The 27,932-nt window shown below is 42.5% G+C and overlaps 1 protein-coding gene across 1 annotated transcript in view; it reads right to left on the bottom strand.

Moving 5' to 3' along the window:
* mrpl19 (mitochondrial ribosomal protein L19) overlaps positions 1–27,698 on the bottom strand; it is a 28,841-nt gene extending 1,143 nt beyond the window's left edge. The window contains exons 1-5 of the mRNA XM_084315432.1: positions 27,601–27,698; positions 27,132–27,255; positions 26,395–26,513; positions 16,160–16,294; positions 6,935–7,116 (exon numbers count right to left, since the gene is read on the bottom strand). Of these exons, the coding sequence (XP_084171558.1) occupies positions 6,935–7,116; positions 16,160–16,294; positions 26,395–26,513; positions 27,132–27,255; positions 27,601–27,682 (642 nt within the window). The 5' untranslated portion in view covers positions 27,683–27,698. The remainder of the gene's footprint in view (positions 1–6,934; positions 7,117–16,159; positions 16,295–26,394; positions 26,514–27,131; positions 27,256–27,600) is intronic.
* Positions 27,699–27,932: the final 234 nt, after the last annotated feature.

Genomic DNA, 27,932 nt, shown 5'->3' with positions numbered 1-27,932 from the left:
TTGAGTTGGGAAGAAGAGGAATGACAAAGTAAAAATACAATTACATAATAAAACACATAGAATGCAATGAACTCAAATTAAATAAATAAAACCAAATAAAATAGAGTGGGTATGCTAGCGTCTGTACTGAGGGGAGATTCTCATCTCCTGTTTCATACTCTGTGTCTATTCTATCTTACTTTTTATTATTGTCCATTTTTAAAACTGAATCAAACCATAAACAAGGTTTGGGATGTTAGATCCTAATGTGAAAAACTGTGATTTTATATGTTTGCACTTTATGTGCTCATTTTATGCCCGTCTTTTTCTGTTGTGAAGCACGTTGAGCTGCAATTTTTGTATGAAAGGTGCTATACACCTTTTATTTATATTATAATACCCTTCAGTCGAGATCGTGCTCAAAACGCTCAATCAAACGAGGACACAAGGTGTCACAGAATGAGAAGCAATAGTCATGACATTGATCTTACATCAAGTGCCTTGCCTGTGAGCCACCACTAGGGGCAGTGTCTGTCAGTAAGCCAACATTGCCCTCCTAAAAACCTGAAATGTAATGGAAAAACCCTAGATAAAAACAATGTGGATAATAGTGTTTGAATTAAGCGGAGATTTCTAAGGCTGTTCTCCACTGATTTTGTCAATGAGTCAACAAAATGAAATCAACAAATCTATGTTTCTATTGTTTTATTCAAAAAGATATACCGTACTTTTCGGACTATAAGCCTTTTTCGACCCTGCGGCTTATATAACGGTGCGGCTTATATGTGACTCGACGTGACCAAACCCCAAAATGTTAAAATCAAAATATTGCTTTTTTGACTGCATTGAAATGTTATTTATCTGTTCCCTTATTTGCTAAACTTAATACAACTTGTAAATGAGTTAATTCTTGTTATTTGTCCGACAGTATTGTGTCCCAATGCTAATTACATATGGTAATTAAACATTAAAACACCTGCGGCTTATAGTCCAGTGTGGCTTATATATGTACACATCATTCAATTTAGCTGCTGCGGCTTATAGTCAGGTGCGGCTTATAGTGCGAAAAGTACGGTACATGATGTGTTTTATCTAATAAGATAGACATGATCTGTTTTATCTAATAAGATATACATGATCTGTTTTATCCAATAGGATATAAATAATCTGTTTTGTCTATTAACCTCTTAACACATTCAGCGCCAGACCCGGGATAAGTCGGGTTAACTTGCCATCGCGTGAACGCCAAACTCATAATTCATCCATCCAGCCTGATGTTATCATTGGGAATGGCTCCGAGATTGCAAACGACCAATACCGCCGTCTAACGCCTTGCAGTATTGCACATCATTGGAAACCCTCTGGCTTGGGCTGTACGCTGATCTAAGAAGTCCGGTCCAGGTTTTCCTTCTCGGGCATGAGTAACGTTTAGAACACATGGATTGGGGACACAACAACAACGGCGGCGCGGCCGACGCTTAGCTTTTAGCTCCGCAGGATGACTTAAACGAGGCATAATTGATTTACTGCAACTAATGTTATAATAAAACAAAGCCTTTCTATACATGTGTCTGATTGAAAACTTTATTAACAGATTGCAGAATGGGTAAAACTCAGGGCTCTATGAGCAAGGAATGAACTGAGCTAGTATGAACGCCTAATGCTTGCTACGTTCGGGTAAATAATATGCTGATGTTATTGAACGTGTAACACTAACTATATAACGTTAATGCCACCAAACGAATGCCTTGTTAATCATAAGTAGTAATTTTTATGCAGTAGCTTGTGTGTGTGTGGGGGGGGGACTGGGGACGGCGTTGTGCAGGTCACGAGTGAATTTTTTTTTGTCTTTTGACGCTACACAAATTGATGGATATTTATCGGCTACTGCCATCGGCACATTCGAGCTTATCGGCCGAAAGGCGATTGCAGTCAACAAGGCACTTATCGGCCGATACCGATACCCGACCGATACATCGGTGCACCCCTACTTCCCACCCCTAACACTGCCAATTGCGTTAGTATTAGGGATGGGTACCGAATTTGGTACTTTTGAGGTACCGAACCGAAACACGTCGGTACTACCGAGTATCGATTCAAGTGAGATACCGACATTATTATTTATTTATTTATACTTTTTTTTTTTTTTACTTTTTTCTTTTCATGTCAACGTTCACACGCACAATATATGCTTACCTACGATTTGACTTGATTCAACAACAAAGCAGTCGGAGCAATGGCAAGCCGAAAACGGTCGAAATTGTAGTTATTTGAAGTTTGGATAATTTTTTTCACGACTGAGGTAGGTAAAAAAAAAGAATTGAGACTAAAGTACCGAAAAAAGGTACCGTTGGGTACCGGTATCGATTCACAGGTACCGGTAACGTATCGGTTCAAATGTGAAAGGTACCCATCCCTAGTTAGTATGAACGACCAGCCAAGCTGGTAGCAATGCCGAGAGCTGGGCTCGAACCCAGCATCTCCTGCATTAGTGGCGAGCGCCTTGCCCACTGTGCCACTTAGCCACCAGGGTGCCACCATTTTGATACTAATTTCAAATCTAATTGTTGCTACATGCTAAGAATAGGGAAGAGAAACTAACTGCGCTTCAATATATGCCAATAACGTTAAGTTTTGTGGTTTATTATCCCGAGTAATAAGAGATATAAAAAAAAATGCATACAGAAGTAATTAGCTTGAAACCCCATAGAGGCCTTTGGGAAGTGTCGTTCGGAAAGATTCCAACGCGCATCGCTCAGTATTGAGTATTGATTGATACGGCGTCAAACAACTACAATTCCCGAGGTTCAACTTTTCCAAAATGGTCGACTTTCGCGAACTAAACAGCAAAACGAAAAGTAAAATCTATCTAATAACACTTTAACCTATTGATAAACTAACGTATTGATGATAATATACATTATAACTGCTGTTGTGACATGGTTATGATGTTTATACTTGAATACTAGGGGTGGGAATCGCCAGAGACCTCACGATACAATACTATCGCGATACTTGCGTCACGATACGATAGTATCGCGATACTAAATATATCGCGATACGCTGAGTATTGCAAAATTATTATTATTATAATTTTTTTTATCTAATTTAATTTATTACCTTTTTTCAACTGCAAAGTAAAACTTTGTCAATATGTTTTATCTAATAAAATATAGTTCAGTCTGTTCATCTCACTTCAATCATTTTTATTGCAGAACATGGTATTTTCTCAAACAGACAGATGTAAACACTGTAGGGCTGGACGGTATGGTCTAAAATTTATATCACGGTATAATTTGAAGCATAGACGGTAACGGTATATATCACGGTATATTAACTTATCTTAAAATGTCTATATAAATGCTTCTGAAGGGGTAAAACACTGGTATGGCAGCTGTTATTCTGTTACAGCTGCTGAGCTATACTATAGCTAATGTCCATCAATATCTTCCTTTTTAATTAAATAGGTTCAAGAATCGAATCAGGATTGTTAGCAGAGAGAGAGAGAGAGAGAGAGAGAGAGAGAGAGAGAGAGAGAGAGAGAGAGAGAGAGAGAGAGAGAGGAGAGAGAGGGAGGGAGGGGGCTGCTAGTGGAGCCAGCTACCGTTAGCTTGCCGAGGCTCCAGCACATCGACAAGCTGCTGGAGCCAGCTACCGTTAGCTTGCCGAGGCTCCAGCACATCGACAAGCTGCTGGAGCCAGCTAACGTTAGCTTGCCGAGTCTCCAGCACATCGACAAGCTGCTGGAGCCAGCTACCGTTAGCTTGCCGACGCTCCAGCACATCGACAAGCTGCTGGAGCAAGCTAACGTTAGCTTGCCGAGGCTCCAGCACATCGACAAGCTGCTGGAGCCAGCTAACGTTAGCTTGCCGACGCTCCAGCACATCGACAAGCTGCTGGAGCGAGCTACCGTTAGCTTGCCGAGGCTACCAGCACATCGACAGTTAACATTACATAAGGTTTTAGCGCGATGTGGACATTCCAGAATGGCGAGGATGCAAAGCATGTTAGACCATTGGACTCGTCGCAGAGTTTACATTACACATAGAAACTGCGTGACTCGCGAGAGAAGTCACACAGCTGTGTACAACGCAGGGCTGAAGAGCTAGTTCGCTTCTGTGTTTATTATGAAATGACAATTGCGTGTTGACATGCCCACTGCGCGAAGCCTCTGTGCTCCTAAATAACTTTTTCCAGTTCGCACATATCTATTATCTATGACTAATTCTATAAATGTTTAGGGGCAAATACGAGTGAAATAGTCGCGCTGTAGTTACATGACGTCATTGCTATTTTAGAGCTGCTCTACCGGTTACAAGGTATAGTCAAAATCCATACCGTAGAGCAAATTGATACCGTTTATACCGTATACCGTTTATACCGTCCACCCCTAAAACACTGTAATCTGTGTTGCATGTACCTGACAAACTGAACTGTTTGTATTACAGTCATATTCCAACTTAACTGAATGCACATGTGTGTGTGGACTACTGTACTATTACAGGTATTGAAATGAACAATGCAACTTCCTTATACAAAAAATATATATATATTTTTTTATGAATAATTAAATATCGAAACTTGGCGTCCCTGTATCGATACAGTATCGCCACACAAAGTATTGCGATACTACTACGTATCGATTTCCCCCCACACCCCTATTGAATACGTTTGAAAAATAAAACGATACTTTTGTCAAACAGTCTGGAGAGATTGATTATGACGTGATGTCATTTTGGGACCGGTACCGATCTCGTCGGGCTTAACACTTTGAGTGCCAGCGACAAGATTTATCGTTAGTTCATGCCAACCGTTGAGTGCCAGCGACGATAAATCTAGCTTTTTCTTTTTATTAGCGATTTGAATTCATATTTCATCAATCTAGTCTCACGTTAGTGCTGCAAACTCTCTGAGCTCCATTGGGAAAATACCGCCCCCTATCGTCTCTCCCTGTTGTACTGCACCCCATCGGATTAGACTGAATGAAACACATGGGGGGGGGGGGGGGGGGGGGGGGGCGGGAATCCAGCGTCCTCATTTTACTTCTCCGGCAAGCCACCCGAGAGGATCCAAGTCATTACCGAGCCGCAAAACAGAGTGGAATACATATTTCCAGTACCCAGCGCTGGATCAATAAACGCAATCGATATTTGGAATGGCGATCAGGAATTGGAATAATGTTTTTAGAGAACATCTCATCTGAGGTGAGGAATCTATTTTACCAGTCTTAGGATAATCAGAGATATCAGCGTGTGCCATGTGTGTGCGTGCGTGTGTGTGTGATCAGGAAATAAGATATTCGATTTTTCAGCCTGCTTAAATAGCGTGCATAAGTACACATATACTATCGATAATCTAGCGTTTATTTGAAAAACGATTCATAAATAGGCCGAAAAATTACAACGTTTTTTGTGTATTCCAGAATATTCCAGTAAAGGGCGTTTATCACAGAATCTTTATATTTTCCTGAAACTTGAAAAAAAAACGAGTTTTTCAAAATGGTATAAAACGGAAATGAACCGATTAAAAAACAAACCGTTTCAACAATGTTGACTGCAAACAAGTCATTGATAAGCGACGGCCAGACTAGACACATAATTTAAGACATAGTTTATGCGTTTGCAGATATGAGAGCTCTATCATTGAAGTGGACGCTGGCATACGGAGCCCTTTAGCGCCCTGCATGGCTGGCATCCAAAGTGTTAAGAGGTTAAGATATGCGTGATGTGTTTTGTCTAATAGGATAGATATACATGATCTGTTTAATCTAATAAGATATACATGATCTGTTTTATCTAATAAGATATACATGATCCGTTTTATCTAATATGATATTGATCTGTTTCATCTAATAAAATTAAGGCTGTCAAAGTTAACGCGTTATTAATGCACAATTCTTTTAACGCCACTATTCTTTTTTACGCAAGATTAGAATTTTTGTACTCAGCGTTTCAACTGACCTCGAGTAGTTTTTGAGGGTGCTTGATTTAAAAAAAATAAAATCTTTGGTTACCGCCAAATACATCCCCCATTGTTGCAGGTACTTGGAAGCTGTGGAGCACGGATAGTACACTTTAACGTTACCGTGAAAGGTTTTTGTTACCGCGTGATCTAAAAGATAAAAACAGCAGTTTGTGTCTGTGCAGGTAGGTGGGTAGGTGGGGGGGGGGACTGTACATTGGAGGTGGTTCGGGGGGGGGGGGGGGGGGGGGGGGGGTTGGGTAGGAGGGGTGACACCCTTTACAATTCAAACTATTTGATAAACTTCTACTTTCGGCCTGCATTCTGATAAACTGGATTAAGGATAAGCCTCCATTTTTACAAATGTGGTATAGAGAGATCTTCGGTGTGCTACCCCATGAAAGACATTGTGCAAATGCATAGAGGCAACAACGCTTCCTTTCAGGAGGTGTGGGCCCCACTATTAGACTATTTTCCTGCTGAAATTTCTCGGATCCTTCTAAAGGCCCAGTGCCCCATTGTATGGACAGACCTAGGATAGGAAAGAATAAATATATGTCTACATGTGAATGGGCTCGAGGCAAGGGCAATACTGTACAGTGCCTGTCTTGGTTTGCTTTTCCTTTTTTGCTTGTTTTTCTTTTTGTTTTGTTTTTGCTTGCTTATGGTGTGGATGATGGCATAGAGATGAACTGGAGGACCCCCCCCCCTCCATTGTCCCAATGTGTGTTTTTGTAATGTAAGTAACTGTACGTGAAAAATCTATATAAAAAAAATATATATATCAAAAAAGAACTAAAAAGAACTAAATTAGTTCATTTTTGAAACCATGAACTTTAGTTCAAAATTTTGAATTATGAACTATGAACTGAACTAGTTCATTTTAAAAATTGTGAACTGTGAACTGAACTAGTTCATGTAGAAAGTGAACTTTCCCAACACTGCCCATCCCTAGTTGCGGCCCTGATTTGACCCAAGACGAGGCCGCTCTCACCTTGTTGAGGGGCACCTCTCCGGTCAAGGAGAAGGGGACGGGCTTCATGTCCGGGTCCACCGTGCAGTACTCCGGCAGGGCGTCCCGCAGGTACATCAGGTTGTCGTCCAGCCTCTTCTCCAGCTTCAGGACCTCTATCTGCTGGACACGAGGGTTGTACATCTCGTAGCAGATCTCCACGCCTGGGGGGGACGGGGATACACACACACACACGGACACACAAGAAACGCATGAGGACATTCTGGCACGGATGGGTTGCTCTCTGGGGAAGGCTCGTAATGCCATAACGTCAGAAGATATTACCGTAATTCCTCTAATAATAACCGGGTCTCAAATACAAGCCGGGTCTCTATTAATGGCCGGGTGCGCTCTTGAGCTAAGCAATTATAAGCCGGCCTCCTAATACAAGCCGGGTTACTAATATACTGAGCTGCATACTGAGCTAGTTACTTGATTTCACTTTGAAAACGTTGAAATGACCAGTGACCACCTGTAATTGCACTGTTTACTATTTCATACAGTACTTGGTTTCAATAAATGAACCCAGTACATTTTACTGGGTTCAAACTGACACAAAATGTTGATTTATTCATTATGATCCGTTTGAAAATTTGAAATATAGGCCTCCCTCTTATACAGGCCTCCTCCTAATACAAGCCTGGTACCCGCTACAGTTGAAACAAATACAAGCCGGGGTTACTATTAGAGGAATTACGGTAATCAAGTTAAATGCTAAAGGAATTCTGTCGTGGAGATTTGTTATGTCGGAGTCCTCCTTGCCGTCGTTTGGCATCTGCATGTCCCCCGTTCCGCCCCAAAGAATAATATCACATTTGGCCAATAACCACACCCAATGGTGGAAAGTAACTAAGTATTTTTACTGAAGTACTGCACTTAAGTACAATTTTCGAGCTACTTGTACTGTACGTGAGTATTTTCATTTTAGGGAACTTTATACTTTTACTGCGCTACATTTAAAAGGAAATATTGTACTTTTTACTCCACTACATTTATCTAAACCCATCAGTTACTAGTTACTTTGAAGAAAACGATTTTGCATAGAAAACATGACAAAAATGTATGAAGATTATATACTTTCACATTTGAAGCCCGACAACTTCTTGATATTATTTTTATTCAGTGTTTTAACAGATACAAACAAAGTAGACAGGACAGACAAAATCAAGACATCACAGCGACAAATAAAAAAATATATACCCTCCCCCCTCCCAAAATAAATATAAAAAAATAAAAATAAACAAGACAACCAGTCACTCCTTCGTGTCTCCTACCAGTGTTAGACATAGACACATCAAATCAGACACTGATAATATATATCTATATATTTTTTTGCAAAATCAACTCTGCCTCTCCTTGTTAACTACAACAAGCAATGCTGTTTGTTATTTAAGATGAGGTCGGACTCGGCACTGACAGATTTGTGTTCATTATGCTGCTTTTATAAAGCCTCAAATGACGGCTTACAATATACAATTTTGGCTGGTAGCTCTCGGCTAGGTGGTAAATTAAAAAGTAGATCTTGGTTCAAAAAAGGTTGGGCACCCCTGCTATAGAGCAATGAGCCGAGGGAAGAAACATCACACAACAAACGCATAGCAAAAACAAAACAGAAAAATTAAAAATAGTGCTCTATAAGTTCATTGTTTTAGATATCTACTAGGGGTGTAACGGTACACAAAATCAACGGTTCCGTAAGTACCTCGGTTTTGAAGTCACGGTTCGGTATTCTTTTCGGTACAGTGTATTAAACTGTATTAAACAATATAAAACTAATTGGCCATAATTTACTGAGCAAACTAATGCTTACTGCTGTAACCTACTAATAACACTTAAAGTAAATCTGAAGATTATTATATAACAGATGCCTTGGACAACTGTAGCGTGTGCTTGTTTTTTATACATAGCCCCTTTCATGACTGTGATGCAAGCCCTGCTTGAATACAGGGGCAGGGCTTGCATCACAGTCACGAAAGGGGCTTGTTTATACAGAGCTGGTGGTATGACTTGCTGGCTGAAATACGGACGAGAGGGAACTAGGTAGCGGGGCTCTATTACTCTCTATGCTCTATGTGCTTAAACCCAGTGTTCTCGACAACGGAGTATGGTCGCAGATCTGCTGCTATAAAAACACCTATGGCGTTTGTTATTGCTTTGGCCCGGTCTGAATTAATAGCGAGATGCTGCTTGAATGCCACGGGGAGCTGGGTTTGCTTCTTCCGTGTACCAGTGAGATTCACATTCGGGTGATGCCGTTTCAAATGCGTGATAAAGTTCGCAATAAAGTTGAACAATGCCGGCACGTAGCCCCTTTCGTGACTGTGAAGGCTTGCATCACAAGTGTGCATCAGTCACGACTAGCCGGCACGTAGCTTTAGTGCGATTCACCCGTCTTTGTCCATTACTGTGGTTAACTGGGAATCCGAAATGATCCCAAACGGGAGATTTGAATGTTGTGGGAGCATCTTCTAGCTCTGGCTTGTCAGTTAGTATTGCACTCGCCGTACTAAGGCTAATATGCTATGCTGAATTACAGCTCTCGTTCAGCGTGGCTGCGTGGGATGAACAAACAACATCCGGTTAGTTGTGCACGTTATATTAGGGCCGGGGGGATTTAAGTTCCGCAAAAAAAGGTTCCGTACCGTTGCAATAGTTCGGTGCATAGCGCGTACTGTACCGGAGGACCACATTGAGGCGGTACAGTACGTATTCGCGTACCGTTACACCCCTAATATCTACAGTATATGTAGTTGTTTGTTAGTTTTAAGATAGATAGTCAAGAAAAGGTTGCCAAATGTCTTTAAATTTGCTGGGTTGGCCTGCGTTCTCATAGCGTATTCTCTCCCATGTGTAGCATATTAATGAGTTCTGTCAACCAGGTTTGGAAAAGTGGTACCGTTTCTTTGTTCCACAGCATTAAAATGCATTTCTTTGCAATTACTAGGGGTGGGAATCACCAGTTTAATCACGATACGATACGATATCGATTCTTTGGACAACGATACGATATATCCGATATCACACAGTCTGCCACGATACGATACGATACGATTAGATTCAGGTGCCTGCGATCGATATGAGACGATATTATGTGCCCATTTAATACAATCAGTAACATTTAAATCAACAAAAAAAAAGGCAATGGAAATATCATGACATTTTTATTTTTGAGCTCTTCCAGACATTTAAATGAAAAACAATCTATTGTTTTTAATACAAATAGACCTCCTGTTCACTGTTTTTGGTTCATTTCTTTTTTCTCTCGATATTAATATCCTATTCACTGTCACAGAGCTGTATTTTGGCTGGAAAAGCATATTGGGAGTCCCAAGGTGCAGTACCGGCCAGATCCTGTTAGTGGGGCTATCCCCGAGAATGCACCCTCCCAGTCCCCACTTCTCTCTGCCTATGGCTCTGGGTTAGCTTGTTAGCTCACGCTAAAGTAACGTTATCTTCAATCTTTAACGCGACGTGGGCATAATGGAGTGACGAGGATTGCAAAGCAGGTTAGATGCATTGGACCCGTTGTGGAATAAAACAGAGTATCGCAATATGAATCGATCTTTTTACGTGGCATCGATCCTATTTGATTATTGATAATAGATCGATATATCGATCTGGATCGATGTATCGTCCCACCCCTAGCAATTACCATGCCATACTGTATAGTCTGTATCTCAGAGTAATTGAGTGTTGTCATATTATGTGACCAGCCAAAGATAGCCACTATTGGGTCTGGGGGAAAGTCATGGGTGTAGATGTTTGAGTAGCATTGGAACACCTCACTCCAGAACCTATGGAGCTTCGGGCAAAACCAGAAGAGGTGACCCAGTGAGCCCTCAGCAGATTTACATCTGGTACAGAGTGGTGAGACTGAGGGGTATATTGAGTGCAATCTTGTACAAGAATAATGAAGTCTATGCATCACCTTAAATTGAATTAACTGATGTCTGGAATTAATAGAACAAGAGTGGATACTGCGGAGGCCCTCATCCCAGGTGTCTATTGGAATGTCCACCTGGATATCTCTCTCCCAGGACCTCCTCAAGCATTGTGTAGATGGAATATAGTGTTCTGTAAATGAGTCTACAAACTTGGATATCAGGCATTTGGTATTGGGCTCTGTAGTCATGAGGGAGTATATCACAGCAATTGGTGTACAAGTTTCAAAATTTGGAATATTTAAACGAACATAGTTCCTAATTTGTAAATATCGAAAGAAATTAGTGGGGGGGGGGGGGGGGCTCATATTTATGCTGGAGTTGGGGAAATGAGGCAAAATGACCATCTATGTAAAGGTTTTCTATAGAGACTATTCCTTTTTCCTTCCATTTGAAAAAAATGTGGTCCGATTGTGAAGGGGGGAAAGCATGGTTATGATAGATGGGTGTACAGACCGATGTCTCTGGTCATTTAAAGACTTTTCTGATCTGGTACCATTATTTTCAACAAGTTCTTTATCATAAAGTTGTCTCTGAATATATTGTGTATGAAATGACAAAGCTAAAGAAATGGTTTGATGTAAATAAGCTATCACTGAATCTGAAAAAAAAATCAATTTATGATTTTTGGCAATCGAAAACTAGATGAAAATATAGTACTGACAATAGATGGAGTTGATATAGAGAGTTAATGAATTTCGTTTCTTGGTGTGATTATGGATGATAAATTAACATGGAAATCGCACATAGCACATGTTAAAAAAAATATGTCCAAGAGTATTTTTGTTATAAATAAAGTAAAGGATGTGTAGTATGAGGCAATGAGAACACTCTACTGTTCACTCATCTCACCTTATATCAGTTATTGTGTTGAAGTATGGGGGAATACTTATGGGACCAATATAAAACTGTATATATATACTACAGAAGAGGGCCATAAGAATCACACATAAAGTGAGTTATCGAGAACACACAAATACATTATTTATTAAATCTAGAATAATTTAACTTGAAGACATGGTTACGTTTCAAACAATGTTAATTATGTTTAGGGCAAGAAATAATACACTGCCAGAAAAACTACAAAATATTTTTCATTTAGAAAGTGAGGAGAAAATACAATTTTAAACATCAGTTTGCACGTACCACACTTAAACAGATGTGTCCTTCAGTTATTGGTGTAAAGTTGTGGAATTCTCTCCATAGCGAGCTTAAGGGATGTAATACTGTTTATCAATTCAAAAAAAATTATAATTTTTTTTTAGTCACTATGAAAATCAAATGTGATCTGAATAGTGAGATATTTTTATTTTCTTTTTTTTCTCTCTCTTTTATTCTTTATTCTTTATTCTTTATTATTATTATTATTATTATTATTATTATTATTATTATTATTATTATTATTATTATTATTATTATTATTATTATTATTATTATTATTATTATAAAAAAAATTCTTGTTTAACTGTGGATTGTGAGTTTCTTGTATAATGGTATAAATTATTATTTGTGTAAATTAGGTTGTACGCCGACCATTAAGTAAATACTTCTTTAGTTTAGGAATAAGGGGCAGGTAGCTATAAGATTTATTCTTCTTCCTGCTCCTTTTGTCCATGGAATGTTATTTATGATTGTGTAATGAAGAAACTCCGATTGTATGATTCCATGTGGCAAATAAAAAACTCTGAAGTGAACTGAAATCTTATAGCGGCCCCAAGGGATCTTTTTGTTGCAAAGAGAAGTGCTGGGAGAGAGATACTACTAGCATTCTGTTCCATGGCCAGCCATGCAAGGGTGGTAGTGGTGGTCTCACCAGGGTATGAGTCCTGCCAGTAGACCAGCCATGCCGGGGTGGTAGTGGTGGTCTCACCAGGGTATGAGTCCTGCCAGTAGGCCAGCCATGCAAGGGTGGTAGTGGTGGTCTCACCAGGGTATGAGTCCTGCCAGTAGACCAGCCATGCCGGGGTGGTAGTGGTGGTCTCACCAGGGTATGAGTCCTGCCAGTAGACCAGCCATGCAGGGGTGGTAGTGGTGGTCTCACCAGGGTATGAGTCCTGCCAGTAGACCAGCCATGCCGGGGTGGTAGTGGTGGTCTCACCAGGGTATGAGTCCTGCCAGTAGACCAGCCATGCAGGGGTGGTAGTGGTGGTCTCACCAGGGTATGAGTCCTGCCAGTAGACCAGCCATGCAGGGGTGGTAGTGGTGGCCTCACCAGGGTATGAATCCTGCCAGTAGACCAGCCATGCAGGGGTGGTAGTGGTGGTCTCACCAGGGCATGAGTCCTGCCAGTAGAGCAGCCATGCAGGGGTGGTAGTGGTGGTCTCACCAGGGTATGAGTCCTGCCAGTAGAGCAGCCATGCAGGGGTGGTAGTGGTGGTCTCACCAGGGTATGAGTCCTGCCAGTAGACCAGCCATGCAGGGGTGGTAGTGGTGGCCTCACCAGGGTATGAGTCCTGCCAGTAGAGCAGCCATGCAGGGGTGGTAGTGGTGGTCTCACCAGGGTATGAATCCTGCCAGTAGACAAGCCATGCAGGGGTGGTAGTGGTGGTCTCACCAGGGTATGAGTCCTGCCAGTAGAGCAGCCATGCAGGGGTGGTAGTGGTGGTCTCACCAGGGTATGAGTCCTGCCAGTAGACAAGCCATGCAGGGGTGGTAGTGGTGGTCTCACCAGGGTATGAGTCCTGCCAGTAGAGCAGCCATGCAGGGGTGGTAGTGGTGGTCTCACCAGGGTATGAGTCCTGCCAGTAGAGCAGCCATGCAGGGGTGGTAGTGGTGGTCTCACCAGGGTATGAGTCCTGCCAGTAGACCAGCCATGCAGGGGTGGTAGTGGTGGTCTCACCAGGGTATGAGTCCTGCCAGTAGACCAGAGCTCTTGCATTGGCTGCCCAGTAGTAGTGTTGAAACATGGGTAAGGCAAGGCCTCCCATGTTTGTAGGCTTGCACAGGGGATTTTTGGAAATACGGTGTGTTTTGTATCCCCAAATGAAAGGCATAATAAGAGTGTCAAGGGACTTAAAAAATGCTTTTGTTAAAATAATTGGCAGGTTCTGGAACGGATATAGAAATCTGGGTAGAGTGACCATTTTTATTGCATTAATACGGCCTATCATAGACAATGGGAGAATTCTCCATTTCTCTACGTTACATTTCAATTTCTCTAACATTGGTTCATAGTTTAATTTATTAAGCCTGACAACTTCAAGAGGACGTAATCAGAGCAGCATAACTGGACCACATAGCACTTTAACACAACTTTTAGAGGTCAATGGATCGAGGATTGAAGGATCCCAAGCACTGGAATACACAAATGTTACATAGAATGCATACTTTTATTTTAGATACTTAAGTACATTCAATAACAAATACTTCTCTACCTTTACTTAAGTAGAATTTGAATGGGGGGCTTTTACTTTTACCAGAGTACTCATTTATCTGGGTATTTCTACTCAAGTACTTACGTAAAGGAACTGTGTTCTTCTTCCACCACTGACCACACCTAACCAGTTTCTGTTTGAATGACAGGATCCTGACATAGAAGTTCACGTCTTCCGCTAGAGATCATGAAGGGCCGTGAGACAGACGGGTCAGGAGGAGATGCACTAGTTTAAAGATGCTGGTGTGATGGTGGCACTACTAGAGGAAAGGTCATAGGGTCACCAAGGATTAATAGGCGTCTTCCTCTAGGGGTCACTAATGTTCACAGTGGATTTTGTGACGGTACAATAAACGCAAAAGGAGGTGCACTCAATCAAAGGTTTTAGCCTGATGACAGCACTAGAGGAAAGGTCGTAGGGTCAAATGTCACGGCCACCCCGGCCGTTACCTTTTGGAGATTACATAACCTCTGGTAGAGGCCATTAACAGAAACAGAATCATACACCGAGAGGCAACAATAACCGAGGGACACGCAGGGCGCTGAAGTGCCACGAAGCGCCAGGAAGAGAAGCCAGGTTCCTTTCGTCACTTGGTTGGAAAACTGGCTGCTCTTCGATTGTACGGTCCGGAGCGGCTGCACCGCACTGTGGAGCAAGCGACCACGGCTGGCTCGCGATCTTCAGCGACGGATTGGGCGCCTGGTCTATTTACTCTGCGAGCCGCGGGAGCCTATTATACGCCTGATTTGGAGCAGAGCAGGAGCGGAATCTCTCGTCCACCGGTGTGGAGAAGGAATGGCTCGTGGTGTGAACAGCCGGGCTCCTGCTCCCTCGAGAGTAGACACTTCACAGCACCTGGGGGGGCGTCCTGTGTGTCTCTGGCGTCACTCTCCATGAACCAAAGTATCAATGAGTCACACTCGTCCCTCCCCGACCGTGTGAACGTGGTCTTGGTAAGTCAGTAATAAGGCTAGAGCGGTAGGCATAAAATCCCTGGACTCTGTAACACTCTGCCCTCGGATTAATCACTAATGATAGATACGACAGTCATCACTGTGTCCTTTATGAGAAGCTTGGTTGGTCCTCACTGATGGAGAGGTGCGACAAACACTGGTATTTGTTCATTTTAAGGCCCTTATTGGTAAGCTACCTCCTTATACTACATCATTATTGGAATGGAATTTTGGAACCTATGGAACAAGTTCTAGTGACCGGCTCGTCCTTATGGTCCCCCTAGTTTGCTCTGAACAGGGTAAATCTGCATTTTGCCATGATGCCCCCTAGCTCAGGGAATGAACTCCAACAGTCCTTCAAGCTCGATATCAAGTGAATCATTTTTTTTTTTTTTTTTTTATACAAGTAAAAGTATATTCTATATTGTAATATACTAAATTATGTTATATCTAGTCAAATTAATGGAAGAACAAATATAAATGTAAGGGGGTAGGGATCAATAAGCTTAGCTTCCCTCTACTCCTTTTTTGGACATGTCTGCTAACCAAACACATTGCTCTTTTTTTATGTTTTTTAATTTGTTGTTATGATTGTTTGGTTTGATGGAACAAGATACCGTGATTTGTTTGGAGGAATATGGAGAATTACATGTTCAAAAATAAACTTTTCATTCATTCATTCATTCATTCATTCATTCATATTCTCCCCTTTAAAACATTTAAAACCTTGATCTCCAACCATTGTCAAACAAGTTGTACGTGTTTTAATTGATTTGTTAACCTTAATTTTGTCTCACCTCGTTATGATTTCATATGCCTTTTTTTTGCTTATTTCCGTATGTACGCTCGACGTGACTGTAGACGAGGGACACCTCGATTGCCTTTTTCGAGTTTAAATAAAGCTTTGAATACAGCAAACCAACGTGAAACGACACTCACCTTGACCGTCCAGGATGTTCCTCAGGATAAACGTGGCCCCCATCCCGTGGCCCCCCCTCTGGGTGCAGATTCCTACAAAGCGATTGGTTTTTCCACTGGCGTGAGGGTCAGCCATGGTCACAGCTAAGATACTCCCTGAAAGCAAAGAAGACATTTTTTTTTAACTATTATTATTATTATTATTATTATTATTATTATTATTATTATTATTATTATTATTATTATTATTATTATTATTATTATTATTATTATATATATTTTTTTAAACCTTTGTTTAGCCTGGGAAGATTTGCTGAACACACTGTAAGCTCCTTTTCAGCAGTGCCGTGCTCTACAGTCACTAGGGCTGTCTTAAATACTTCGAAGCTTCGTTCGATGGCACAAGCTTCGAACATAAAAAAAAAAATCGAAGTTAAAAAAAAAAAAAAAAAAAAGATAAAAAGATTAAAAAAAATCAAAAAACAATTCAATTTTTTTTTACTTCGATTTGTGTGTGTGTGTGTGTGTGTGTGTGTGTGTGTGTGTGTGTGTGTGCGTGTGTGTGTGTGTGTGTGAGAACTACCCATCCCAGTTAGGACAGCCGAATCCCGTCCAATCTTTCGCCGTCGACTAAAGACTCACTTCTTCAACCATTATCTGAAATGATTAAAAAAAAATCTAACCGTGACTAACCTTACTGTCATGCACTTTTCCTAATAAACTAATCTACACTGTAACCAGGGTATCTGCAGGTTTAGCCCAGTCAGATTTAAGGCTTTTTAAGACTTTTTAATGCCACTCAGAATTAAATTTAATACCAATTTCACGATAACAAAATGGCAAAAATCATGGGTACTCTCAGTACTCATTCAAGGGTACTACGACTATGCCTGCACCTCATGGTACCAAAGCACCTCAAAGGCACTAAAAACAAGATTACAAACATCACAAAACAAACTGGTCAGACTACTGCTTAACCTCACTCCTAAAACCCATTTTTACCCCTGCCCACATTCAAAACCGCTCTTAAAGAGCACCTACGGGAGACTGCAATTCGAAACTGGCCACCGTAAATGTCCAACCCCCCCCCCCCCCCCCCTCCTAATGTACAGTCTCATCCCCATCATATATATATAATATTTTCTGTTAGGATCTCTGGGTAACAGTACTGTATATTATTTGCATATCGTATATGTCACAAATGTAACAGTACTACAGTATATACCTGTATGTCATCATGTATGTCCCTATGCCATAATAAAATGTCATGATGTCATGTATGTTTTTACTGTATTTATTTCTGTATATTTTATTTCATTTTTATTCTATTTTACTCTACTCTTATCCTAGGCAACTTGATTGATTTGTGTTATTATTCTAATTCGTGACCTGTCCTGTCTAAATGTTTAAATGTTGAGCGATTTGCAGTGTCAAATTTCCCACGGGATAATAAAAGTATTTCTATTCTATCTATTCTATGTTGTGTATGTCAATATGAATTCAAAATGGGGGACCCTGATGTAAACAAGACAAACGTCTTTCTCTGGTCTGCATCCCCTTATTATTGTGTGTATTGAGCTGTACTGTATTGTACACATTCTGCAATCTGTTAAATAAAGTTTTCATTCATCCAGTTGTTTTGTTTTTGTGGTTTGGTTGAATGAATACTTTATTTAACAGATTTCAGAATGTGTACAATACAGTACAGCTCAATACACACAATAATAAGGGGATGCAGACCAGAGAAAGACGTTTGTCTTGTTTACATCAGGGTCCCTCATTTTCAATTCATAGTGACATTTATGACATGCACAACATACATGACATCATGACATTTATGGCATAGGGACATACATGTATATATTACTGTTACATTTGTGACATATATGATATGCAAATATACAGTACTGTTACCCATAGATCCTAACATATATATATGATGGGGAGGAGACTGTACATTAGGAGGGGGTAGGTGTGTGGTAGAAAATAAATACATAGGGTGGGGTGAAGCTCTCACTCTCATCAACACAAACGTGTCCTTGCCCTTGTTTACATCCGTGAAGAGATTTTTTGGATGCAAGAAGCCAATCCAAACCTGGCTATGTAGGACGTTTTATCTTTTCCACACGTGAATGTTTTAGCGACTTCAGAGTCAGGGAACATCGCTTGAAACACCTCTCCTAGTCCCTCATTTCCATTGTAGGACTGATGCTTTGCGACCGTATTTAGAACCCACAGTACCTCAGCTTCAAGGGTTGGCGTGGAGCCGAACGTTAGCCGGACAGGTGCACTGGTGCAGATGTAATTGGTGGTAGACCTACCTGTCCCTCAGCAGTTGATGTGGACAGCGTCGCCGTCGAAAATAAATTTGATATTGAAGTTGTCTGCAGGCGGGTTTTTGCAGAGGTAAACATGCTTAGCGCTGTGCATGTGTGACTCGACTGCTTTTATTCCCATCGTTCCCAGTTTAAAATCCTTTTTGCAGAGTTTGCAGCGGGCCTCGTAATTATCTTTCACTGGGACCAACCACGGTGCAAACACAGGGTTTTCGAGCCAGTTCTCATTAAATTTGCACTTTCCCATGTTAAATTAACGAGTGCAAATAAATACAAATCAATTAAACTAAACGTCAGCGTTATCGCTACGGCTTGAATAACGTGTTACCTATGCTCCGGTGTTCTGAAATAGCTCCCGACGGCGACACACATTAAGGACCACATTAAGGTTCCGCCCCACTGCGTACAGTTTGCGTGAAAAAAAAAAAAAAAAGCCTGATTTATCTCCCGTTAATAGTTTCCCCCCAGATTTCACAATGAAACATAAGATGACATGGCATGTTTTTAAGACCTCCGAAAGTCGGATTTAAGACATTTTAAGACAAATTAAGGCCTTAATAGTTGATAGTTGAATTTAAGACTTTTTAAGACTTTTTAAGGTCCCGCGGACACCCTGTGTAACACACAACACTTTGATAAACATTGTTACTCAGCTGATAGAGTTGTACCCTTCTTGCGGTCTTGTCGTACAGAACTTGTAAGTCGCTTTGGATAAAAGCGTCAGCTAAATGACTAAATGTAAATGTGCGTGTGCGTGTGCGTGTGTGTGTGTGTGCGCGCGCGCGCGGTGGGGCCGGGGGACAAATACACTGGAGGAAAGTAACCCAGCTCAGCACTGCCCAAATTATATCATCACTATTGCCTGTTTGAAGGATATCATCCTCAAATACATATACACCTACATGCCTTGTAGAATTCCACACATAAGAAAGAAAGATACTGGGATGAATAAACAAAATAGGAAATAAAATTTAGATAAGGTGCTACTGAGACGTTTTGGTGAGTTCTTTGTTTTTTTGTGGAAGTTGCCCTTCTTAAAAATGCATGAACATTCACTGATAATTGGTCTGTAGTGGAGTCTACAAGGTCTACATTGCCGGACCATGTAGAATCCGGACCTTGTAGACTGACATAATTCTGTGCATAGTTTAGTCTACACAGGCCATATTTCAAATAATCAAAATCTTACTTCATTCATCTTAAAGGGGAACTATCTTATAAATGGCCTTTTTGAGTGTTTAGCATTGTTTCCTAGCTATGTGAACTTATATTAATATGATCTATGTCTCAAAATTCTCATATTGGCGCATTCTTCCAATTCTCCTCTCACAATATTCACCCTCACTGAACTGAGTCGTTTGAAAATGTGCCTATATGTGATGTCATAAAGACACCGCTGCATGTTAATGTTCAGGTGAACACGACGCTCAGCAGGCCCGGCGCAGTGGTTTAGGAGCCCAGGCTCAAAACAGCTCGAGATCTTGAGGTAGAAAAATGCTGTTTTTGAGGACTTGATTAGAAATACAAAACAATGAATAAAAAAAATATATATATTACAGAGGTGTTCCACACAGGTTGATTAGAAATACAAAACAATGAATAAAAAAAATATATATATTACAGAGGTGTACACACAGGAATTGTGTAAAAGTGCCCAAATAGTGAAAGAAATAGTAAAATAGTTCCCCTTTAAACATTCTTGATTTGGGGGATTGGTAGTTCCCATGAAATCTGAAGTTGTTCAAACGACAACAGCGATCCACCTTGAATTAAATCACACAGCCGAGTGAAACCTTGTTGGCTCAGTCACGAAAGGGGCTACTTAATGAATTAATCCAACCCACTTTATTTATAGAGCACATTTAAAAACAACAAAGTTTGTGAAAGTGCTGTACAAGTCCCACAACATAAGATAAAAAAATATATATATATATATATATATATATATATATATATATATATATATATATATATATATATATATATATATATATATATTAGGTTACTGCAGTGCCTCCCTCTCTAAACCATTAGGTTACTGCAGTGCCTCCCTCTCTAAACCATTAGGTTACTGCAGTGCAGGCCCTCTCTAAACCATTAGGTTACTGCAGTGCCTCCCTCTCTAAACCATTAGGTTACTGCAGTGCCTCCCTCTCTAAACCATTAGGTTACTGCAGTGCAGGCCCTCTCTAAACCATTAGGTTACTGCAGTGCCTCCCTCTCTAAACCATTAGGTTACTGCAGTACAGGCCCTCTCTAAACCATTAGGTTACTGCAGTGCCTCCCTCTCTAAACCATTAGGTTACTGCAGTGCCTCCCTCTCTAAACCATTAGGTTACTGCAGTGCCTCCCTCTCTAAACCATTAGGTTACTGCAGTGCAGGCCCTCTCTAAACCATTAGGTTACTGCAGTGCCTCCCTCTCTAAACCATTAGGTTACTGCAGTGCAGGCCCTCTCTAAACCATTAGGTTACTGCAGTGCCTCCCTCTCTAAACCATTAGGTTACTGCAGTGCCTCCCTCTCTAAACCATTAGGTTACTGCAGTGCCTCCCTCTCTAAACCATTAGGTTACTGCAGTGAAGGCCCTCTCTAAACCATTAGGTTACTGCAGTGCCTCCCTCTCTAAACCATTAGGTTACTGCAGTGCCTCCCTCTCTAAACCATTAGGTTACTGCAGTGAAGGCCCTCTCTAAACCATTAGGTTACTGCAGTGCCTCCCTCTCTAAACCATTAGGTTACTGCAGTGCCTCCCTCTCTAAACCATTAGGTTACTGCAGTGCCTCCCTCTCTAAACCATTAGGTTACTGCAGTGAAGGCCCTCTCTAAACCATTAGGTTACTGCAGTGCCTCCCTCTCTAAACCATTAGGTTACTGCAGTGCCTCCCTCTCTAAACCATTAGGTTACTGCAGTGCCTCCCTCTCTAAACCATTAGGTTACTGCAGTGCCTCCCTCTCTAAACCATTAGGTTACTGCAGTGCCTCCCTCTCTAAACCATTAGGTTACTGCAGTGCCTCCCTCTCTAAACCATTAGGTTACTGCAGTACAGGCTCTCTCTAAATCATTAGGTTACTGCAGTGCCTCCCTCTCTAAACCATTAGGTTACTGCAGTGCCTCCCTCTCTAAACCATTAGGTTACTGCAGTGCCTCCCTCTCTAAACCATTAGGTTACTGCAGTGCAGGCCCTCTCTAAACCATTAGGTTACTGCAGTGCCTCCCTCTCTAAACCATTAGGTTACTGCAGTGCAGGCTCTCTCTAAACCATTAGGTTACTGCAGTGCCTCCCTCTCTAAACCATTAGGTTACTGCAGTGCAGGCCCTCTCTAAACCATTAGGTTACTGCAGTGCCTCCCTCTCTAAACCATTAGGTTACTGCAGTGCCTCCCTCTCTAAACCATTAGGTTACTGCAGTGCCTCCCTCTCTAAACCATTAGGTTACTGCAGTGCCTCCCTCTCTAAACCATTAGGTTACTGCAGTGCCTCCCTCTCTAAACCATTAGGTTACTGCAGTGCCTCCCTCTCTAAACCATTAGGTTACTGCAGTACAGGCCCTCTCTAAACCATTAGGTTACTGCAGTGCCTCCCTCTCTAAACCATTAGGTTACTGCAGTGCCTCCCTCTCTAAACCATTAGGTTACTGCAGTGCCTCCCTCTCTAAACCATTAGGTTACTGCAGTGCCTCCCTCTCTAAACCATTAGGTTACTGCAGTACAGGCCCTCTCTAAACCATTAGGTTACTGCAGTGCCTCCCTCTCTAAACCATTAGGTTACTGCAGTGCAGGCCCTCTCTAAACCATTAGGTTACTGCAGTGCCTCCCTCTCTAAACCATTAGGTTACTGCAGTGCAGGCCCTCTCTAAACCATTAGGTTACTGCAGTGCCTCCCTCTCTAAACCATTAGGTTACTGCAGTACAGGCCCTCTCTAAACCATTAGGTTACTGCAGTGCCTCCCTCTCTAAACCATTAGGTTACTGCAGTGCCTCCCTCTCTAAACCATTAGGTTACTGCAGTGCCTCCCTCTCTAAACCATTAGGTTACTGCAGTGCAGGCCCTCTCTAAACCATTAGGTTACTGCAGTGCCTCCCTCTCTAAACCATTAGGTTACTGCAGTGCAGGCCCTCTCTAAACCATTAGGTTACTGCAGTGCCTCCCTCTCTAAACCATTAGGTTACTGCAGTGCCTCCCTCTCTAAACCATTAGGTTACTGCAGTGCCTCCCTCTCTAAACCATTAGGTTACTGCAGTGAAGGCCCTCTCTAAACCATTAGGTTACTGCAGTGCCTCCCTCTCTAAACCATTAGGTTACTGCAGTGCCTCCCTCTCTAAACCATTAGGTTACTGCAGTGAAGGCCCTCTCTAAACCATTAGGTTACTGCAGTGCCTCCCTCTCTAAACCATTAGGTTACTGCAGTGCCTCCCTCTCTAAACCATTAGGTTACTGCAGTGCCTCCCTCTCTAAACCATTAGGTTACTGCAGTGAAGGCCCTCTCTAAACCATTAGGTTACTGCAGTGCCTCCCTCTCTAAACCATTAGGTTACTGCAGTGCCTCCCTCTCTAAACCATTAGGTTACTGCAGTGCCTCCCTCTCTAAACCATTAGGTTACTGCAGTGCCTCCCTCTCTAAACCATTAGGTTACTGCAGTGCCTCCCTCTCTAAACCATTAGGTTACTGCAGTGCCTCCCTCTCTAAACCATTAGGTTACTGCAGTACAGGCTCTCTCTAAATCATTAGGTTACTGCAGTGCCTCCCTCTCTAAACCATTAGGTTACTGCAGTGCCTCCCTCTCTAAACCATTAGGTTACTGCAGTGCCTCCCTCTCTAAACCATTAGGTTACTGCAGTGCAGGCCCTCTCTAAACCATTAGGTTACTGCAGTGCCTCCCTCTCTAAACCATTAGGTTACTGCAGTGCAGGCTCTCTCTAAACCATTAGGTTACTGCAGTGCCTCCCTCTCTAAACCATTAGGTTACTGCAGTGCAGGCCCTCTCTAAACCATTAGGTTACTGCAGTGCCTCCCTCTCTAAACCATTAGGTTACTGCAGTGCCTCCCTCTCTAAACCATTAGGTTACTGCAGTGCCTCCCTCTCTAAACCATTAGGTTACTGCAGTGCCTCCCTCTCTAAACCATTAGGTTACTGCAGTGCCTCCCTCTCTAAACCATTAGGTTACTGCAGTGCCTCCCTCTCTAAACCATTAGGTTACTGCAGTACAGGCCCTCTCTAAACCATTAGGTTACTGCAGTGCCTCCCTCTCTAAACCATTAGGTTACTGCAGTGCAGGCCCTCTCTAAACCATTAGGTTACTGCAGTACAGGCCCTCTCTAAACCATTAGGTTACTGCAGTGCCTCCCTCTCTAAACCATTAGGTTACTGCAGTACAGGCCCTCTCTAAACCATTAGGTTACTGCAGTGCCTCCCTCTCTAAACCATTAGGTTACTGCAGTACAGGCCCTCTCTAAACCATTAGGTTACTGCAGTGCCTCCCTCTCTAAACCATTAGGTTACTGCAGTACAGGCCCTCTCTAAACCATTAGGTTACTGCAGTGCCTCCCTCTCTAAACCATTAGGTTACTGCAGTGCCTCCCTCTCTAAACCATTAGGTTACTGCAGTGCAGGCTCTCTCTAAACCATTAGGTTACTGCAGTGCCTCCCTCTCTAAACCATTAGGTTACTGCAGTGCCTCCCTCTCTAAACCATTAGGTTACTGCAGTACAGGCCCTCTCTAAACCATTAGGTTACTGCAGTACAGGCCCTCTCTAAACCATTAGGTTACTGCAGTGCCTCCCTCTCTAAACCATTAGGTCACTGCAGTACAGGCCCTCTCTAAACCATTAGGTTACTGCAGTACAGGCCCTCTCTAAACCATTAGGTTACTGCAGTGCCTCCCTCTCTAAACCATTAGGTTACTGCAGTACAGGCCCTCTCTAAACCATTAGGTTACTGCAGTGCCTCCCTCTCTAAACCATTAGGTTACTGCAGTACAGGCCCTCTCTAAACCATTAGGTTACTGCAGTGCCTCCCTCTCTAAACCATTAGGTTACTGCAGTGCCTCCCTCTCTAAACCATTAGGTTACTGCAGTACAGGCCCTCTCTAAACCACTAGGTTACTGCAGTGCCTCCCTCTCTAAACCATTAGGTTACTGCAGTACAGGCCCTCTATAAACCATTAGGTTACTGCAGTACAGGCCCTCTCTAAACCATTAGGTTACTGCAGTGCCTCCCTCTCTAAACCATTAGGTTACTGCAGTGCCTCCCTCTCTAAACCATTGGTTACTGCAGTGCCTCCCTCTCTAAACCATTAGGTTACTGCAGTGCCTCCCTCTCTAAACCATTAGGTTACTGCAGTGCAGGCCCTCTCTAAACCATTAGGTTACTGCAGTGCCTCCCTCTCTAAACCATTAGGTTACTGCAGTGCCTCCCTCTCTAAACCATTAGGTTACTGCAGTGCAGGCCCTCTCTAAACCATTAGGTTACTGCAGTACAGGCCCTCTCTAAACCATTAGGTTACTGCAGTGCCTCCCTCTCTAAACCATTAGGTTACTGCAGTGCAGGCTCTCTCTAAACCATTAGGTTACTGCAGTACAGGCTCTCTCTAAACCATTAGGTTACTGCAGTACAGGCCCTCTCTAAACCATTAGGTTACTGCAGTGCCTCCCTCTCTAAACCATTAGGTTACTGCAGTACAGGCCCTCTCTAAACCATTAGGTTACTGCAGTGCCTCCCTCTCTAAACCATTAGGTTACTGCAGTGCCTCCCTCTCTAAACCATTAGGTTACTGCAGTGCAGGCTCTCTCTAAACCATTAGGTTACTGCAGTACAGGCTCTCTCTAAACCATTAGGTTACTGCAGTGCCTCCCTCTCTAAACCATTAGGTTACTGAAGTACAGGCCCTCTCTAAACCATTAGGTTACTGCAGTGCCTCCCTCTCTAAACCATTAGGTTACTGCAGTGCCTCCCTCTCTAAACCATTAGGTTACTGCAGTGCCTCCCTCTCTAAACCATTAGGTTACTGCAGTGCAGGCCCTCTCTAAACCATTAGGTTACTGCAGTACAGGCCCTCTCTAAACCATTAGGTTACTGCAGTGCCTCCCTCTCTAAACCATTAGGTTACTGCAGTGCCTCCCTCTCTAAACCATTAGGTTACTGCAGTGAAGGCCCTCTCTAAACCATTAGGTTACTGCAGTGCAGGCTCTCTCTAAACCATTAGGTTACTGCAGTACAGGCCCTCTCTAAACCATTAGGTTACTGCAGTGCCTCCCTCTCTAAACCATTAGGTTACTGCAGTGCCTCCCTCTCTAAACCATTAGGTTACTGCAGTGAAGGCCCTCTCTAAACCATTAGGTTACTGCAGTGCAGGCTCTCTCTAAACCATTAGGTTACTGCAGTGCCTCCCTCTCTAAACCATTAGGTTACTGCAGTGCCTCCCTCTCTAAACCATTAGGTTACTGCAGTGCCTCCCTCTCTAAACCATTAGGTTACTGCAGTGCCTCCCTCTCTAAACCATTAGGTTACTGCAGTGCAGGCTCTCTCTAAACCATTAGGTTACTGCAGTACAGGCCCTCTCTAAACCATTAGGTTACTGCAGTGCCTCCCTCTCTAAACCATTAGGTTACTGCAGTGCCTCCCTCTCTAAACCATTAGGTTACTGCAGTGCCTCCCTCTCTAAACCATTAGGTTACTGCAGTGCCTCCCTCTCTAAACCATTAGGTTACTGCAGTGCAGGCTCTCTCTAAACCATTAGGTTACTGCAGTACAGGCCCTCTCTAAACCATTAGGTTACTGCAGTACAGGCCCTCTCTAAACCATTAGGTTACTGCAGTACAGGCCCTCTCTAAACCATTAGGTTACTGCAGTACAGGCCCTCTCTAGTCTAAACCACTACATGCAAGCTGGACAACACAAACCCCTGAAGATTCTCTTTACCAGTGTAGAACTCTGGGATGTTGAGCACCTTCCTCCTGCGCAGCATGTCCTTCCTCTCGATGGTGAACTTCAGCGCGTCTATCCTCTGACGGGGAGGGATGAAGTCTGGACTCAGGAACCTGCGACGAGAGACACCGGGGTTAACCCCTTCACTACCACACCACCAAAGCGGTAACCCTTTCACTGCGACAGTACAGAAGGTTAACCCTTTCACTGCCACACGACAGCATGTTAACCCTTTCACTGTCAAAGCGGTAACCCTTTCACTGCAACAATACAGCAGGTTAACCCTTTCACTACCACGCACGCTACAGGTTAGCCCTTTCACTACCACACTACAGACAGACGGTGTGGTAGTGAAAGGGTTAACCTTCTGTGTGAAAGGGTTAAAGCAACGTTAATTCCTTTCCGAGGTAAATATATGCAGCCTACCGACATAACGTTGTAATAACACATGTGTGTGTGTGTGTGTTCAGGTTTCAAGTTGTTTTATTTGTCATATAAGGTACATGTACACTGTGAAATGCTTGGTTCTGTATGAGCCCCCTGTGTGTGTGTGTGTGTGTGTGTGTGTGTGTGTGTGTGTGTGTGTGTGTGTGTGTGTGTGTGTGTGTGTCTGCCTGCCCTGTCTATCTATCTATTTATGTCTATGGTTGGTAAATTGTGTTATGTTGTGTTTTCCAAATACCAACTGCAAATGTGCCAGTCTTTCGTTTGCGATGAGAACAAAAACATACTTCCGCAGAGTAGCCTCGGTCTGTGTTTTGTCTGTTATGACAGGTTTTGGAGGAGGGGTGAACTTGGGAGGCTGTCCGCCGTCAGTCCCCTGAGCAAGACGGGACAGCGATGTAGACAGGAACCCTGGGGGTTCACAAGAGACAACAGCACAAAATATATCATTGTTAAATAAAAGATACTCACCAGGGGCATGCTAGCCAGTTAGCTGTGTTATCTGTTCATTAAAACCAGTGGCGTTTACGTTAGTATGTTGCAGTTAAGACAACACGCTCTGGACTGAATGAATGAATGAAAATGTTATTCAACAGATTGCAGAATGGGTACAATACAGTACGGCTCAATACACACAATTGTTAAGGGGATGCAGACCAGAGAAAGACGTGTGTCTTGTTTACATCAGGGTGCCCCATTTTCAATTCATATTACTCAGTTTAAATAAAACAACATTAAGTAACATAATTGACTTACGTTCATTTTGATGCCGAAGCTTTCCTAATAATCTCAATGAACACAGAGCTGTGTCGAAACTCCTTGCACAGGAGGCCGCCATGACTGACCTTCTGTTGTCACATGTGAACTGGTATGGCGGCCGTACGAGGCAAACGCGACTCAAAACGCGATTCGATTAGCCAGAGATGCAATTCGTCCGGTTGTCCACACGATGTCGCTAATGTATCATCTTCTGCAATTGACCCATGGGCTCTCTCTGAGCACAATCTTCAATTACTTGTTTTTTTGGTATTCATTCGTTGTTTGCGATCATGCCTGCCAGTGCCAGTATGAGTTGCACTCTCCGTAGC

The sequence above is a fragment of the Notolepis coatsorum genome (assembly GCF_963971535.1).
Source record: "Notolepis coatsorum genome assembly, chromosome: 5".
Lineage (NCBI taxonomy): Eukaryota > Metazoa > Chordata > Actinopteri > Aulopiformes > Paralepididae > Notolepis > Notolepis coatsorum.
Note: the sequence above shows the minus strand (reverse complement) of the source record. Positions and strands in the feature narration are given on the sequence as shown.